The following is a 14782-nucleotide window of genomic DNA, read 5'->3' as shown; positions in this document are numbered from 1 at the left end:
GGTGTCCTTTGGGTGGTGGACCATTCTTGATACACACAGGAAACTGTTGAGCGTGTAAAACCCAGCAGCGTTGCAGTTCTTGACACAAACCGGTGCCCCTGGCACCTACTACCATACCCCATTCAAAGGCACTTACATATTTTGTCTTTCCCATACACCCTCTGAGTGGCACACATGCATAATCGATGTCTCAATTGTCTCAAGGCTTTAAAATCATTCTTTAACCTGTCTCCTCCCCTTCATCTACAATGCTTGAAGTGGATTTAATAAGTGACATCAATAAGGGATCATAGCTTTCACCTGAATTTACCTGGTCAGTCTATGTCATGGAAAGAGCAGGTGTTCATAACGTTTTGAACGCTCAGTGTACACACACACACACACACACATACACACATTTTATTTTAAATGTTTTATTTAACACTGTTTTATGTGATCAGGTTTCCTTTCTATAATCTTTGTTGAAATTGACTGCATGATAGTGTTGAAGGCAAGTTGCACACAGCAATGTTAATTATTAAAGCTTTTCAAATAACAGTTTGTCTCATGGATCATTATTTATTTACAAATAATATGTAACAGTCTGTTTAGCCTGGGTGCCAGTCTGTTTCTACTCTCTTGACAACTCCTTATGCAATTGCCATGTTGACAAAATTTCATAAGGAGTTGGCAAGAGAGCATTAACAGACTGGCATCCAGGCAAGTGTCTGCTTGGTGTTAATGTCAATTATAAATGTCCTATATACATATACCCACCAACAGGTTATAGTAATAAGTACTTGATAGCAGTGTAGTTCTAGCGTCCCTTCAGAAAGCTGTCCAGTACGTAGTCTCCCCTGTCTATGAGCCAGTATCCAGCCATGGCCGCCACTCCACCCATGAAGATGGAGGTGAAGACCATGTCTCCTTTAGCAGCCAGGGTGGCCAGAGCACAGAGCAGCACCCCAAAGAACATCTGCTGTAGAACCTCAACCTCTTCATCCTGGACGTCCTCAAACAGACCCTTCTCACCCACACCTGCTGGGAGAGAGGGAGAGAGACAGAGAGAGAGAGAGAAATAAATACATTTTCAAAATTACTTTTCAATAGAAAGTTATTAACAAAAATAAGCAAGATCCTGCAACGACTTAAAGGTAAAAACCCCACTGATAAACTTATATCACAGTTTACTTACTTACTTATAGAGTTGCCTGCTCGAGATGATTTGTTTTTCAAATCATATGAGCAAAACATATTTCTGGAACACTAAGCCAGATAAGATTAAACATGCCTATTTCTATAATGAATATCAGTTTGAGGAGCTGCAATTATTAAATGTTAAAGCACTAAACCTCTCACTGAAAATCTTGCTCATACTAAAGCTTAACTTAAACCCAAACTTGTTCTTCAGTAGATTCATAAGGATCAGATCTTGTTCAAAATATTTATTTTGCCTTAATACAGCTACTTTTTATTTTATTTTTATTTAACCTTCATTTAACTATTCAAGTCAGTTAAGAACAAATTCTTATTTACAATGACAGCCTAGGAACATTGGGTTAACCGCCTTGTTCAGGGGCAGAATGACAGATTTTTACCTTGTCAGCAAGGGGATTTGATTTACCAACCTTTCGGTTACTGGCCCAATGCTCTAATCACTAGGCTACCTGCCACGCTACTTCTCATTTTTGGTTTACTGAAAATTAAACCTTGTTCAAAGTACATTATAACAAATATTATAGTTAAACACAAATATACTCATTGATTTAAAAAAAAAATATTTATGAAAAAAAAATATTAGAGGGTATTATATTTATGATATTATGAATAGGAATGGTAGAGTTATGTCACACTTGCAGCTATTGTAAATATATGAGAAGGTTTGCTCAATCTAAAGTTACAACAAATTGATTGCAGCACTACAGCAGAAATGGAGGAGGAGAGTAGATGGGGGAGGAAGTAGGAAACTGGTCTGTTTGCCCTATGTTAAGGAACAAAACTGGTGAAAAACATTTGCAAAAATAGAAAAATATACCAGTTTCATTTGAGAACCAAAATGTTGACAGCTGTGCCATGCAGGTTGCAAAATAGCTGGGAAGAATTTTTTGATGTACCGATTCCAGGGTACAAGGTATATGAGCTGATATACACAACGACGCAAGATTCGACGCTTTGAGTTTTTTAATTTGAAGTACTGTACATCTTGCTACGAACATACAACCACCTTAGCTCTGCAGGTTTTGCTGTTAGGAGACAGAATCATCAGACCATTTATTCTGGTAGGAATGGCTGAAAAATCACAACATTCGTTTAAAATGAACCCTACAAATACAACTGTTGGGAGCTTTGGAAAGACAGTCAATCAATCAACAGTATAATAATACTCTTAGCAAAAATATGTATCTTTAACCCCCTAGAGTCGATGTCCGTGGCCCCGGGAAATGTAATTATCAACAGGAAAGCACACATTTACCGGTATAAATACATTATTTTCGTTGATATTTTCATCTCTCTTTCATCTCTATAAGCATACTTTCTCATCTGTTGGTTGTCTAGCAATGATCAACAACCAATTTGACAAAGCTTGAAAAATGTTGAAAATAATAATGGGCAAAAGTTGCACAATCCAGATGTGGAACGCTCAAGCCAAGTGCACACATACTACACCCTACACCCTACAGCCGGAGTACTTTGGGTGTTCGGTGCGGCTTCTCTTCGGTGTTCAATGTATGTTTTATAATGTGTGTGTGTGTGTGTCCGCGCGCGTCAGTGCGTGGTGTGAGCATGTGTGGTTAGAACACTTACCACTGGGTAGCTTTTTCTGCACACAGAAATTGTTTTTGCGTGTGAAGCCTTCAGCACAGTCACAGTGGAAAGAACCATCCAAATTGGTACAGATCTCATCCAGCCCTGAACACGCCAGAACCCGCTCACTGCATTCATCTATATCTGAGAGAGAGAGAGAGAGAGAGAGAGAGAGAGAGAGAGAGAGAGAGAGAGAGAGAGAGAGAGAGAGAGAGACTGACTTCTGGACTAAGGATCAGACAGACTGACAAACATCCAGACAGAGAGACAGACAAACACACACACACTCTACACATTCCCATACACAAAATAGGCCACTTACCTAAACACTTTGCTCCGGTTAGTCTGTAGCCAGCAGCACACTTCCTGCAGCGAGCTGGCCCAGCACCCATACAACCTACACAGGCCTGGTCACAGCCTGGTGGAAGACCACAAACCATCTGCATAAACTCATAACACTCATACACAGCTCACACTAATGGGAGAGGAGATTCTGTTTCAGAGATTATAATATAATTCTATACAGCAAACTGAAGAAATCTTATGGATTCTGGATGAAATTGTATTGAACATAGAATTGCACATTAAATTGAATAGGATCTCTGTGGTATTCAAGACAACTCTTATCTACACAATGAAGTTCTTGATAGTCTTATGACAAATTTTCATCTTTTAAGAAAAATTATATAATTTGGAAACAAAAAGTTTACTCAAGGGGAAGTTAGGATTCGCCACATAGTGTTTAAAATCAAATCAAATAAAATTGTATTAGTCACATGCGCCGAATACAACCTTACAGTGAAATGCTTACTTACGAGCCCCTAACCAACAATGCAGTTTCAAAAATAATACAGATAAGAATGGGAGACAAGAGATAAAAATAACAATTGTGAGACTATATACAAGATACAGGGGGGTACCGATGCAGAGTCAATGTGCGGGGCCAACGGTTATTTGAGGTAGTATGTGCATGTAGGTAGAGTTACTAAAGTGATTATGCACAGATGACAACAGAGAGTAGCAGTGGTGTAAAGGGGGATGAGGGGGAGGAGGGGCACTGCACATTGTCTGGGTAGCCATTTGACTAGATGTTCAGGAGTCTTATGTCTTGGGGGTAGAAGCTGTTTAGAAGCCTCTTGGACCTAGACTTGGCGCTTCGGTACCGCTTGCCATGCGGTAGCAGAGAGAACAGTATATGACTAGGGTGGCTGGAGTGTTTGACAATTTTTAGGGCCTTCCTCTGACACCGCCTGGTATAGAGGTCCTGGATGGCAGTAAGCTTGGCCCAGTGATTTACTAGCCCTTCGTTCTACCCTCTGTAGTGCCTTGCGGTCGGAGGCCGACCAACTGCTCGGCCTCCGACCGACAGCCAATCAACTTTTGATTGGCTGTTGAAGAGGAAGAAGTGAACTCTGGTAGCAGCACTGACCTCTGCCCTGGTAGCAGCACTGACCTTTGCACTGATAGTTGCCCTCTGTGTTGAAGCAGTAGGTGTTGGGGGGACACTGGCCCAGCTCTGTGCCACACTCATCTATGTCTGGAACACAACAGCAACAGATATTAATAGCAACACAAAAGAACAGGTTTTGTATAAAGTACAGAACAGTAAGATTGTATATTGAAGCATTTTACATTATAAACACAAACACCAACATTTAGAAAGATATTAGATGTTTATACATCTCTTCATTTATCTGAGACACACACACACATAATATATCTCTCTCTCTACACACACACACTGTCCCGCTTACCTACACATGTGTTGTCATGGAGGGTCCAGCCTGTTCTGCACTCCAGACACAGGTCATTCTGAGGCCCTGAGCATTCCTTACAGGAGTCCATACAGCCTCGGACCAGAACTACCTGGGACAGCACTGAGTACAGCCCTGCAGCAAGGAGGGGCCAGCCAGTCCTCATCACACCCTCCCTATCAAGCAGCCACTGAGACAGTATGAGAGAGTGGATTGGAACACCGAGTTCTATAGGAACTAGGGGACACAGACAGGATAGTATACAGTTCTGTATTAGGTTGAACGCTTACTTTAATAATTTAGATAATTAAAGGGCCAGTCTGCAATTGATACATACATTTTTTGGGCATATAAATGAATTATGCATAGGTCTACCCATTGATTGTTGTAGAATAGGTAATTGCACCGTTTGGAGCCTTTTGAGTAGTGTAACTTGGTTTTATTTCACCTATTTGTAATATGATATCCATGAATCCCCTTGTGACAGTGGAGATGGAAACTTGTTGTCTGCAACAAGAAGGGGGAATTTAATGCAAGTTTCACCCCAAAAATGTAATTGTTTAAAAGATCTAGCCTGTCTATCTATAGGTAACAGGGTTGACCCGCTCCAATACAAAACACTAGAAAATGGCCAAAAAGAGTAGAACCTGCTCACCAGCTTTTACACTATAGTTTCATTATTAGATGTTCGTTGTTTCTTTAGAACATTTTTTTAATGAGAGTTCAGTTCGTCCAACAGGGTTGTCCTTAAAATGAGGAACAGGTTTTCTTTTTTTACCTTAAAATGAATCCCTAATCAACTGAAATAAATACAAATCCTCAGAAAATACTTTGTAAAAGCAACAAAATAGTTACGGGTTAACAATTATGGTGAAAATGTGGATAAATGTTGTGGTTAAGCGGGTTAAAATCTTCCTAGAAGTCACAGAGGATCCACAAAAGGGACATGTCAAAATCAGAATTTTTGCACTTTTAGCAAGTCTTCATTAATTTCAAAAATGTATTTATTGAATTTTCCATGTGGTCTATATTAGTGACCCGCTTCAGGAAACTAGGCGTTATGTCGCAAGTCATGACTTCACAGGAGAGCTGTTTGAACGTGAATTGAAAAAAAATCTAAATGCATTTTTTGGCAGAAATGTCTTCTCGAACATGTGAACTTTCATGTGCCTTAATATCAAACCTGTATGCCATCTTTAAATACAGATAAGATTGTTAGATTATGAGCCTAGTTGGTTTAGCCACAGAAAAAGTGAGCAACCTTAGTTCTGTCGTTGACATGTTAGTCCTTTTAATGCAGAGGCTGCAGACCTCATGTACTTGGAACAGGAGGTTACATTTTCATCAAGGCTTTATATAGAGGAGCAAGAAGGGTGTGTTTGAAAAGTTTTATAACCCATGTCTCTTCAAAGGGGCGGGCCACTGATTGAGCAGAGCCCTAACCTTATGAAAACCCAAATCTCTCATTTGGAAGCTAAAATTAAATTTAATCTCTTCACCAATAATTTTATATTCAAACATTTAAATTGAACAACAATTCCATGTGAATCTGATAACTACAATGTGCAGACTTTCCACTGTAGAGTTTATGTCATCCTATCATTGATGAGAATGTCTCAGATGACAACCGAACTGACATCATATTCATTAAGTACCACCACACATGTTCAATTGGTCGGATTACCAGAATATAGTTCATTTCCCCCCACCTTCTGAAGTTCCCAGAATCTCTATGTTAACCAAGGGATTTTCAAATGTCACATCAGTAGGGTAGAGAGAGGAAAAAGGCAGGAAGAGGTATTTATGACTGTCATAAACCTACCCCCAGGCCAACGTCATGACAGACGTCACCAAGAGGTAGAATATATAGTGAAAACAATATTGGTCCAAAAACAGAACCTTCAGGGGCGTCGAAACTTACAATTGATTTGTCCGAGGACAAACCATCCACAGAGACAAACTGATATCTTTTCAACAGATAAGATCCAAACGAGGCAAGAACTCGTCCATGTAGACCAATAAGTTCGAAATAATGTGGTGATCGATGGTGTCAACAGCAGCACTAAGGTCTAGGAGCACGAGCAAAGATGCAGACCACTGGTCTGACGCCATTAAAAGGTAATTTACCACCTTCACGAGTGCAGTCTCAGTGCTCTGATGGGGTCTAATACCAGAATGAAGTGTTACGCATACATGATTTGTCTTCAGGAAGGCTGTGATTTGCTGCGTAACTGTCACGCCCTGGTCTTAGTATTTTGTGTTTTCTTTATTATTTTGGTCAGGCCAGGGTGTGACATGGGTTTATTATGTGGTGTGTTTTGTCCTGTTTTTTTTGTAGGTGTTGGGATTGTGAATTAGTAGGGTTATCTAGAAAGGTCTATGGTTGCCTGAAGTGGTTCTCAATCAGAGGCAGGTGTTTATCGTTGTCTCTGATTGGGAACCATATTTAGGCAGCCATATTCTTTGAGTGTTTCGTGGGTGATTGTTCCGATAGGCTGTTTCGGTTTTCGTGTTACATTTCTTGTTTTTGTATTGTTCGTGTTTATTCGTTATTAAACATGTATGAAAATTACCACGCTGCATTTTGGTCCGATCCTTGCTACACGTCGTCATCAGAGGAGGAGATAGAAGAAAACTGTGACAGTAACAGCTTTTTCAAAAATGTTTGAGAGGAATGGGAGATTAAATATAGGCCGAAAGATTGGTACATTTGGTTTGACTTTTTCAAGGGAGGCTTTGTTACTATCACTATTAGTGAGTTTGGTACACATCCAGTGGATAGGGAGCCATTTATTACAGGAAGTAGCTCTTTCAGTAGTTTAGTTGTTATAGGGTCCAGAATGCAGCTTGAAAGTTTAGAGGCCATAACTATTGTTATGAATGTGTTTAGAGATACAGGATTAAAAATACTTGTCTCCATTGATCCTAGGTCCTGGCAGTTCTGTACACTCAGGACACCTGAGTTTTGGATAAATATGCAGATTCAAAGAGGAATCCGTAATTTGCTTTCTAATGATCATGATCTTTTCATCGAAGAAGTTCATAAATTCATCACTGCTAGGATAGGATGATCGAGTCTTTCCAAGCTAGACGGAAGACTTCCAGTTTGGTGGAGCGCCATTTCCGTTCCAATTTTCTTGAATGCTTCAGGGCTCGTGTATTTTCTGTAGACTAGGGATCAAATTTCTTGTGACAAATTATTTATGTTTTTAGGGATGCGACTGCATATAGGGTATTACACAAGATTAAATTTAGATCCTCAGTTAGGTGGTTAACCGATTTTTGTACTCTGACGTCCTTGGGTAGGTGGAGGGAGTCTGTAAGGGCATCTAGGAATCTTTTGGTTGTCTGAGAATTTATAGCGCAGCTTTTGTTGATCCTTGGTTGGGGCCTGAGCAGATTATTTGTTGTGATTGCAAACATAGTAAGAGTGGGGTCCGATAGTCCAGGATTATGAGGAAAAACATTTAGATCCACAATATTTATTCCATGGGACAGTACTTGATCCAGGTTTTGACTGTGGCAATAAGTAGGTCCAGAGACATGTTGGACAAAACCTACTGAGTCGATGATGGCTTCGAAAGCCTTTTGGAGTGGCTCTGGACTTTTCCATGTGGATCTTAAAGTCACCAAAATGTTTTATAATATCTGCCATGACAACAGGGTCTGACAGGAATTCAGGGAACTCAGTGAGGAAAGCTGTATATGGCCCAGAAGGCCTCTAAACAGTAGCTATAAAAAGTGATTGAGTAGGCTGCATATATTTCATGACTAGAAGCTAAAAATACAAAACCGCAGTCATCTTTTTGGGGGGTAAATGGTAAATGTTCTGTCTTAAATGTTAGCAACACCTCCGCCTTTACGGGATACGCAGGGGATATGGTCACTAGTGTAACCAGGAGGCCTCATTTAACACAGTATATTCATCAGACTTGAGCCATGTTTCAATCAGGCCAATCACATCAAGATTATGATCAGTGATTAGTTAATTGTCTTTAACTGCCTTGGAAGTGAGGGATCTAACATTAATTAGTCCTATTTTGAGATGTGAGAGATCACAATCGCTTTCAATAATGACAGGAATGGAGGAGGTCTTTATTCCACAAATCCTTAACCCACAATGCTTTAAGAAGTTTTAAGAAATATAAGTGTTGAGTAAAAAAAGAGATGTGAAAAAGAGAAGTAACAAATAATTAAACATCAGCAGTAGAATAACAATAGCGAGGCTATATACAGAGGGTACCGGTACCGAGTCAATGTGAGGGGCACCTGTTAGTCGAGGTAATGGACGTAATATGTACATGTAGGTACGGTTAAGGTGACTATGCATAGATAATAAACAGAGAGTAGCAGCAGAGTAAAAGAGGGGTCTGTGAGGCCCTTTGATGAGCTGTTCAGGAGTCTTATGTCTTTGGCGTAGAAGCTGTTAAGCCTTTTGAACCTAAACATGGCTCTCCAGTACCGCTTGCCGTGCGGTAGCAGAGAGAACAGTTTATGACTATGGTGGCTGGAATCTTTGACAATTTTTAGGGCCTTCCTCTGACACAGCCTTGTATCAAGGTCCTGGATGGCAGGAAGCTTGGCCCTAGTGATGTACTGGGCCGTATGCACTACCCTCTGTAGTGCCTTGCGGTCGGAGGCTGAGCAGTTGCCATACCAGTCAGTGATGCAACTAGTCAGGATACTGTAGAACCTTTTGAGGATCTGAGGACCCATGACATACAGTGGGGAGAACATGTATTTGATACACTGCCGATTCTGCAGGTTTTCCTATTTATAAAGCATGTAGAGGTCTGTAATTTCTTATCATAGGTACACTTCAACTGTGAGAGACGGAATCTAAAACAAAAATCCAGAAAATCACATTGTATGATTTTGAAGTAATTAATTTGCATTTTATTGCATGACATAAGTATTTGATCACCTACCAACCAGTAAGAATTCCAGCTCTTACAGACCTGTTAGTTTTTCTTTAAGAAGACCTCCTGTTCTCCACTCATTACCTGTATTAACTGCACCTGTTTGAACTCGTTACCTGTATAAAAGACACCTGTCCACACACTCAATCAAACAGACTCCAACCTCTCCACAATGGCCAAGACCAGAGAGGGTGTGGTCAGGGATAAAATTGCAGACCTGCACAAGGCAGGGATGGGCTACTGGACAATAGGCCAGCAGCTTGGTGAGAAGGCAACAACTGTTGGCGCAATTATTAGAAAATGGAAGTAGTTCAAGATGACGGTCAATCCCCCTCGTTCTGGGGCTCCATGCAAGATCTCACCTCATGGGGCATCAATGATCATGAGGAAGGTGAGGGATCAGCCCAGAACTACACGACAGGACCTGGTCAATGACCTGAAGAGAGCTGGGACCACAGTTTCAAAGAAACCCATTAGTAACACACTACGCCATCATGTAATAAAATCCTGCAGCGCACGCAAGGTCCCCCTGCTCAAGCCAGCGCATGTCCAGGCCCATCTGAAGTTTGCCAATGACCATCTGGATGATCCAGAGGAGGAATGGGAGAAGGTCATGTGGTCTGATGAGACAAAAATTGAGCTTTTGGTCAAAACTCCACTCGCCGTGTTTGGAGGAAGAAGAAGGATGAGTACAACCCCAAGAACACTATCCCAACCGTGAATCATGGAGGTGGAAACGTCATTCTTTGGGGATGCTTTTCTGCAAAGGGGACAGGACGACTGCACAGTATTGAGGGGAGGATGGATGGGGCCATGTAACGTGAGATCTTGGCCAGCAACCTCCTTCCCTCAGTAAGAGCATTGAAGATGGGTCGTGGCTGGGTCTTCCAGCTTGACAACGACCCGAAACACACAGCCAGAGCAACTTAGGAGTGGCTCCGTAAGAAGCATCTCAAGGTCCTGGAGTGGCCGAGCCAGTCTCCAGACCTGAACCCAATAGAAAATCTTTAGAGGGAGCTGAAAGTCCGTATTGCTCAGCGACAGCCCCGAAACCTGAAGGATCTGGAGAAGGTCTGCATGGAGGAGTGGGCCAAAATCCCTGCTGCAGTGTGTGGAAACCTGGTCAAGAACTACAGGAAACGTATGATCTCTGTAATTGCAAACATAGGTTTCTGTACCAAATATTAAGGTATGCTTTTCTGATGTATCAAATACTTATGTCATGCAGTAAAATGCAAATGAATTACTTAAAAATTCAGTCTCCTGAGGGGGAATAGATTTTGTTGTACCCTCTTCACATTTGTCTTGGGGTCTTTGGACCAAGATAGTTTGTTGGTGATGTGGACACCAAGGAACTTGAAGCTCTCAACCTGCTCCATTACAGCCTCGTCGATGAGAATGGGGGCGTGCTCAGTCCTCCTTTTCCTGTTGTCCAAAATCATCTTCTTTGTCTTGATCACGTTGAGGGAGAGGTTGTTGTCCTGGCACCACATTGCCAGGTCTCTGATCTCCTTCCTACAGGCTGTCTCATCGTTGTCGGTGATCAGGCCTACCACTGTTGTGTCTTTGGCAAACTTGATGATGGTGTTGGAGTGGTGCTTGGCCATGCAGTCATGAGTGAACAGGGAGTACAGGAGGGGACTGAGCACACACCCCTCAGGGGCCCTCGTGTTGAGGATCAGTGTGGCAAATGTGTTGTTACCTACCCTTACCACCTGGGGGCGGCCCGTCAGGAAGCCCAGGATCCAGTTGCAGAGGGAGGTGTTTAGTCCCAGGGTCCTTAGCTTAGTGATGAGCTTTGAGGATACTATGGTGTTGAATGTTGATCTGTAGTCAATGAATAACATTCTCACATAGGTGTTCCTTTTGTCCAGATAGGAAAGGCAGTGTTGAGTGCAATATAGCTTGCATCATCTTTGGATCTGTTGGGGCAGTACGCAAATTGGAGTGGGTCTATGGTTTCTGGGATAATGGTGTTGATGTGAACCATGACCAGCCTTTCAAAGCACTTCATGGCTACAGACATGAGTGCTACTGGTCGGTAGTCATTTAGAGAGGTTACCTTAGCGTTCTTGGGCACAGGAACTATGGTGGTCTGCTTGAAACATGTTGGTATTACAGACTCAGTCAGCAACAGGTTGAACAAGTCAGTGAAGACACTTGCCAGTTGGTCAGCGCGTGCTCGGAATACATGTCCTGGTAATCCATCTGGCCCTGCAGGCCTTGTGAATGTTGACCTGTTTAAAGGTCTTACTCACATTGGCTAGGGAGAGCGTGATCACCAAGTCATATGGAACAACTGATGCTCTAATGCATGTTTCAGTGTTACTTGCCTCGAAGCGAGCATAGACGTGATTTAGCTCATCTGCTAGGCTCGTGTCAATGGGCAGCTCGTGGCTGTGCTTCCCGTTGTAGTCTGTAATAGTTTGCAAGCCCTGCCACATCCGATGAGCGTTGGAGTCGGTGTAGTATGATTCAATCTTAGTCCTGTTTTGACGCTTTGCCTGTTTGATTGTTCGTCTTGTTCGTCGGAGGGCATAGCGGGATTTCTTATAAGCTTCCAGGTTAGAGTCCCGCTCCTTGAAAGCGGCACCTCTACCCTTTATTCCAGTGAGTATGTTGCCTGTAATCCATGGCTACTGGTTGGGGTATGTACATACGAATTTGAGAGTGGTTACATTTTTTTACTGCAGATTTCCCCTCTAAAGTGGAGTTATTGCTTTTTTAATTTGAATTAAATTAATGTTACTGTAGATCAGGGTTGGGTAGGTTACTTTCTAAATGTAATCCATTACAGTTACTAGTTACCTCTCCAAAATGGTAATTAGTAACATACATAATCTGATTACTTTCCCCTTCAGAGGCATTAGAAGAATACAAGAAGCATCCATCAAATGCACCTGGTGTGTCATAGTGGTCTTTGACTTGTGGTCAGACTTGCTCAGGTGGAACAAACTTAGGGCCCGATTCAATCAGATCTGCTTTAGCCGACATCCACATAGCTGATGTTTTGACGGTGTCAGAGGTGGAACTGCGTTAGAGCTCCTGGCATTATACCTAAAGTGGACATTGCCATTGGCTGCAAGTAACTGATAGGTCGCTGGTTTGAATTCCTGAGCTGGCAAGGTGGAAAAATCCTCCGTTCTGCCCTTGAGCAAGGAAGTTAACGCCCCAACAACACCTGCTCCCCAGGCACCGATGACATGGACATCGATTAAGGCACTTTCTCGTTCTGAATGTCTATCAAGTGGGAGGGCTGTGGCCTTGTGATAATCACAAGAGCAGTTGATCACCGATTTGATAGCTCCAACTCAGAGCACTGCACAGGCATGAATTTAAAGCCCGAGCCCTAACCATGCCCCCAAATATCAGGCCCTACCCTCCCGAGGATCGATTGCTTCTGCCAAATTTAAGGCTGGCCCTGCCAAAACCCCAAATAACTGTCTCCTTAGTAAATCTATAAGCTGCTTCTCTCTGTCTGTCACTCGCTCCTTGCGCACAGCTTGATCTGTTTATTGTGGCTCTGAGACTGAGTAACCATGGTAATTGCTCTTCTTGGGTTGCTCTGCTCAATGAAAAGACACAAGAGAGTAGTTAGCTTCTTTTCATCGCTCTAAACTCTGACAAAACTCAAGGAACATGATTATTTTCTGTAAAATAATCTCTCCTGTTTTAAATTTGATGAGATTGGAGCACATCTGACACAATGTTATGATATTACCCAGATGTGACTGTACTGTGCAGCAGAGCACGAGCAAATGGCTCAGCTTAAACATTTTTGTGATCAATTTAGTAATACCTGAGGCCTTCCCGTACTTTAGTTATTGATGGAAAAACAGGCCCTACCCCGCCCTAGACCGATATATAATGTCAGGGCCCGTCGGGCTCGGATCAGGTAGCCGAGCTCTATTCTACCTCCGATACTGCCAAAACGTCAGCGATGCGGTTGTCGGCTATTGCCCTTAAACACTTCAACTGATTGAATCTAGGCCTTAAAGGGGCAATCTGCAGTTGCTACATCCACTTTTGGACTTGTGAGTTAATGATATGTACCAATTGATTCTTGAAGAATATATCTTGCAAATGCCTCGTGAACTAAGTTCAACTGTCGTACTCCATAAGAACCCAAAATATTGAATTGTTTTACTCCAATGCTTGTCAGTAAAAGTAAATGTAAACAAACACTGTATGGCCTAAAAACAAAACTATAATTTTGATATCATGGATGGTCAGCCTTTGCATTAATTATTTTTTTATTTTCTTATTTTACCAGGTACAATTTACAGCAACGACCTACGTAATAATTACAGGGGAGAGAAGGAGGATGAATGAGCCAATTGGAATGAGTCAATTCATAGCTCTGTCTATGAAATTGAGAGTGGTTACATTTCTCCAGCACCATCCTTCAGCTTTTTACCAAAACAGGCACAGGGAGTTCAGTTTGTTATTGTTTCGACTGCTGATTGGCACTTTAACCTTGCACCTTTTTTCAATGCTGAATTGAATGTAATTGAGAATACTGAAAGTGTCATAATTTTGTTCAGCAAGCTTCCTTTCTGAATTTAAAAGTATCCAAGAAGAAATCATCTAGTTTTTCCAAATGTAATCAGTTACTCCCCAACCCTGCTGTAGAAAGTATAATGAGTGTTATTGTCAGTAACCACAAACAACTAAGGAAAAAAGCTCCATGCAATTCTGTGCAACTTGACAACACTGTAGAACACTTGGACTATTTTTTGTAAATTACCTTGAAAAGTTCACACTATATTTACCTCTAAGTTTTTCGACGCTGAGCGTGAACAGCAAACGGTTTTGTCCGAAGGCACCCTTCAAATGAATGACAGAACTGTGCAAGTCTGTGTGGGACCGCCGTCTTTCTACTCTGTTGAGTTCAGCTGTCGTCGTTCTTGTTGCTCATCGGATCTGGTTTGCGTTCAGACAGGCTAGCCCTTGACCAATCACAACCTCTTGAGGGGCAAAAGGGTCCGGGACTACTGTACAAGTCGGTCAATCAGAGCACCAAGCGCACCACCACACAAAGAAGCAATGTTATTTATAACTGCGTGAGCGAAGGGCTGCATTCTGTCCTTTGTGGGACCACCCCCCCCCCCCCCCACCCCCGCGGCTGTTTCCCATGGATATTTGTTGTCTGTCAATTCTGTAAAGTTTTTTAAAACTAAAAGTACTATTTGTTTGTATTGAAATACATATATTTTTCATCTTGCGCATAGAAAAATGGAATATATTATACATTACATGATAGAGATATTGTTTTGGTCAAAAGTCATTTAGGACATTTACAAAGGCTTACACCAATGCATAAAC

General features: G+C 41.8%; 1 protein-coding gene and 1 pseudogene across 4 annotated transcripts; both read right to left on the bottom strand.

The window, feature by feature from the left end:
* LOC135539671 (ERC protein 2-like) overlaps window positions 1-14782 on the bottom strand; it is a 364220-nt pseudogene that overhangs the window by 239184 nt on the left and 110254 nt on the right.
* On the bottom strand, window positions 398-14543 carry LOC135526880 (protein disulfide isomerase Creld1-like). Of its 4 annotated transcripts, none has more exons than XM_064955564.1 (6): window positions 14230-14543; window positions 4539-4775; window positions 4238-4321; window positions 3107-3202; window positions 2785-2928; window positions 398-1020 (listed from the first exon to the last, which is right to left on the bottom strand). In XM_064955564.1, the coding sequence occupies exons 2-6, from the start codon at window positions 4702-4704 to the stop codon at window positions 797-799; spliced, it is 714 nt and encodes a 237-aa protein (XP_064811636.1). In that variant the 5' UTR covers window positions 4705-4775; window positions 14230-14543; the 3' UTR covers window positions 398-796. The 4 variants fall into 4 exon arrangements, with proteins under 4 accessions (XP_064811636.1, XP_064811623.1, XP_064811641.1 ...); XM_064955551.1 differs by having other exon boundaries at window positions 4539-4766; XM_064955569.1 differs by having other exon boundaries at window positions 398-1017; window positions 4539-4766.

Source organism: Oncorhynchus masou, chromosome 5 (assembly GCF_036934945.1).
Source record: "Oncorhynchus masou masou isolate Uvic2021 chromosome 5, UVic_Omas_1.1, whole genome shotgun sequence".
NCBI classification, from domain to species: domain Eukaryota; kingdom Metazoa; phylum Chordata; class Actinopteri; order Salmoniformes; family Salmonidae; genus Oncorhynchus; species Oncorhynchus masou.
The sequence above is the reverse complement of the archived record's forward strand: the minus strand, read 5'-3'. Positions and strand labels throughout refer to the sequence as shown.

Bases quoted from the DNA above. Each gene is read 5' to 3' on its own strand.
- LOC135526880 (XM_064955564.1), bottom strand. From the start codon at position 4,704: ATGAGGACTGGCTGGCCCCTCCTTGCTGCAGGGCTGTACTCAGTGCTG. The intron at 3,203-4,237 runs GTCAGTGCTGCT...GTCTTCCACCAG, and splicing joins GGGCAACTATCAGTGCAAAG to GCTGTGACCAGGCCTGTGTA. The intron at 2,929-3,106 runs GTAAGTGGCCTA...TCTCTCTCTCAG, and splicing joins AACCGGAGCAAAGTGTTTAG to ATATAGATGAATGCAGTGAG.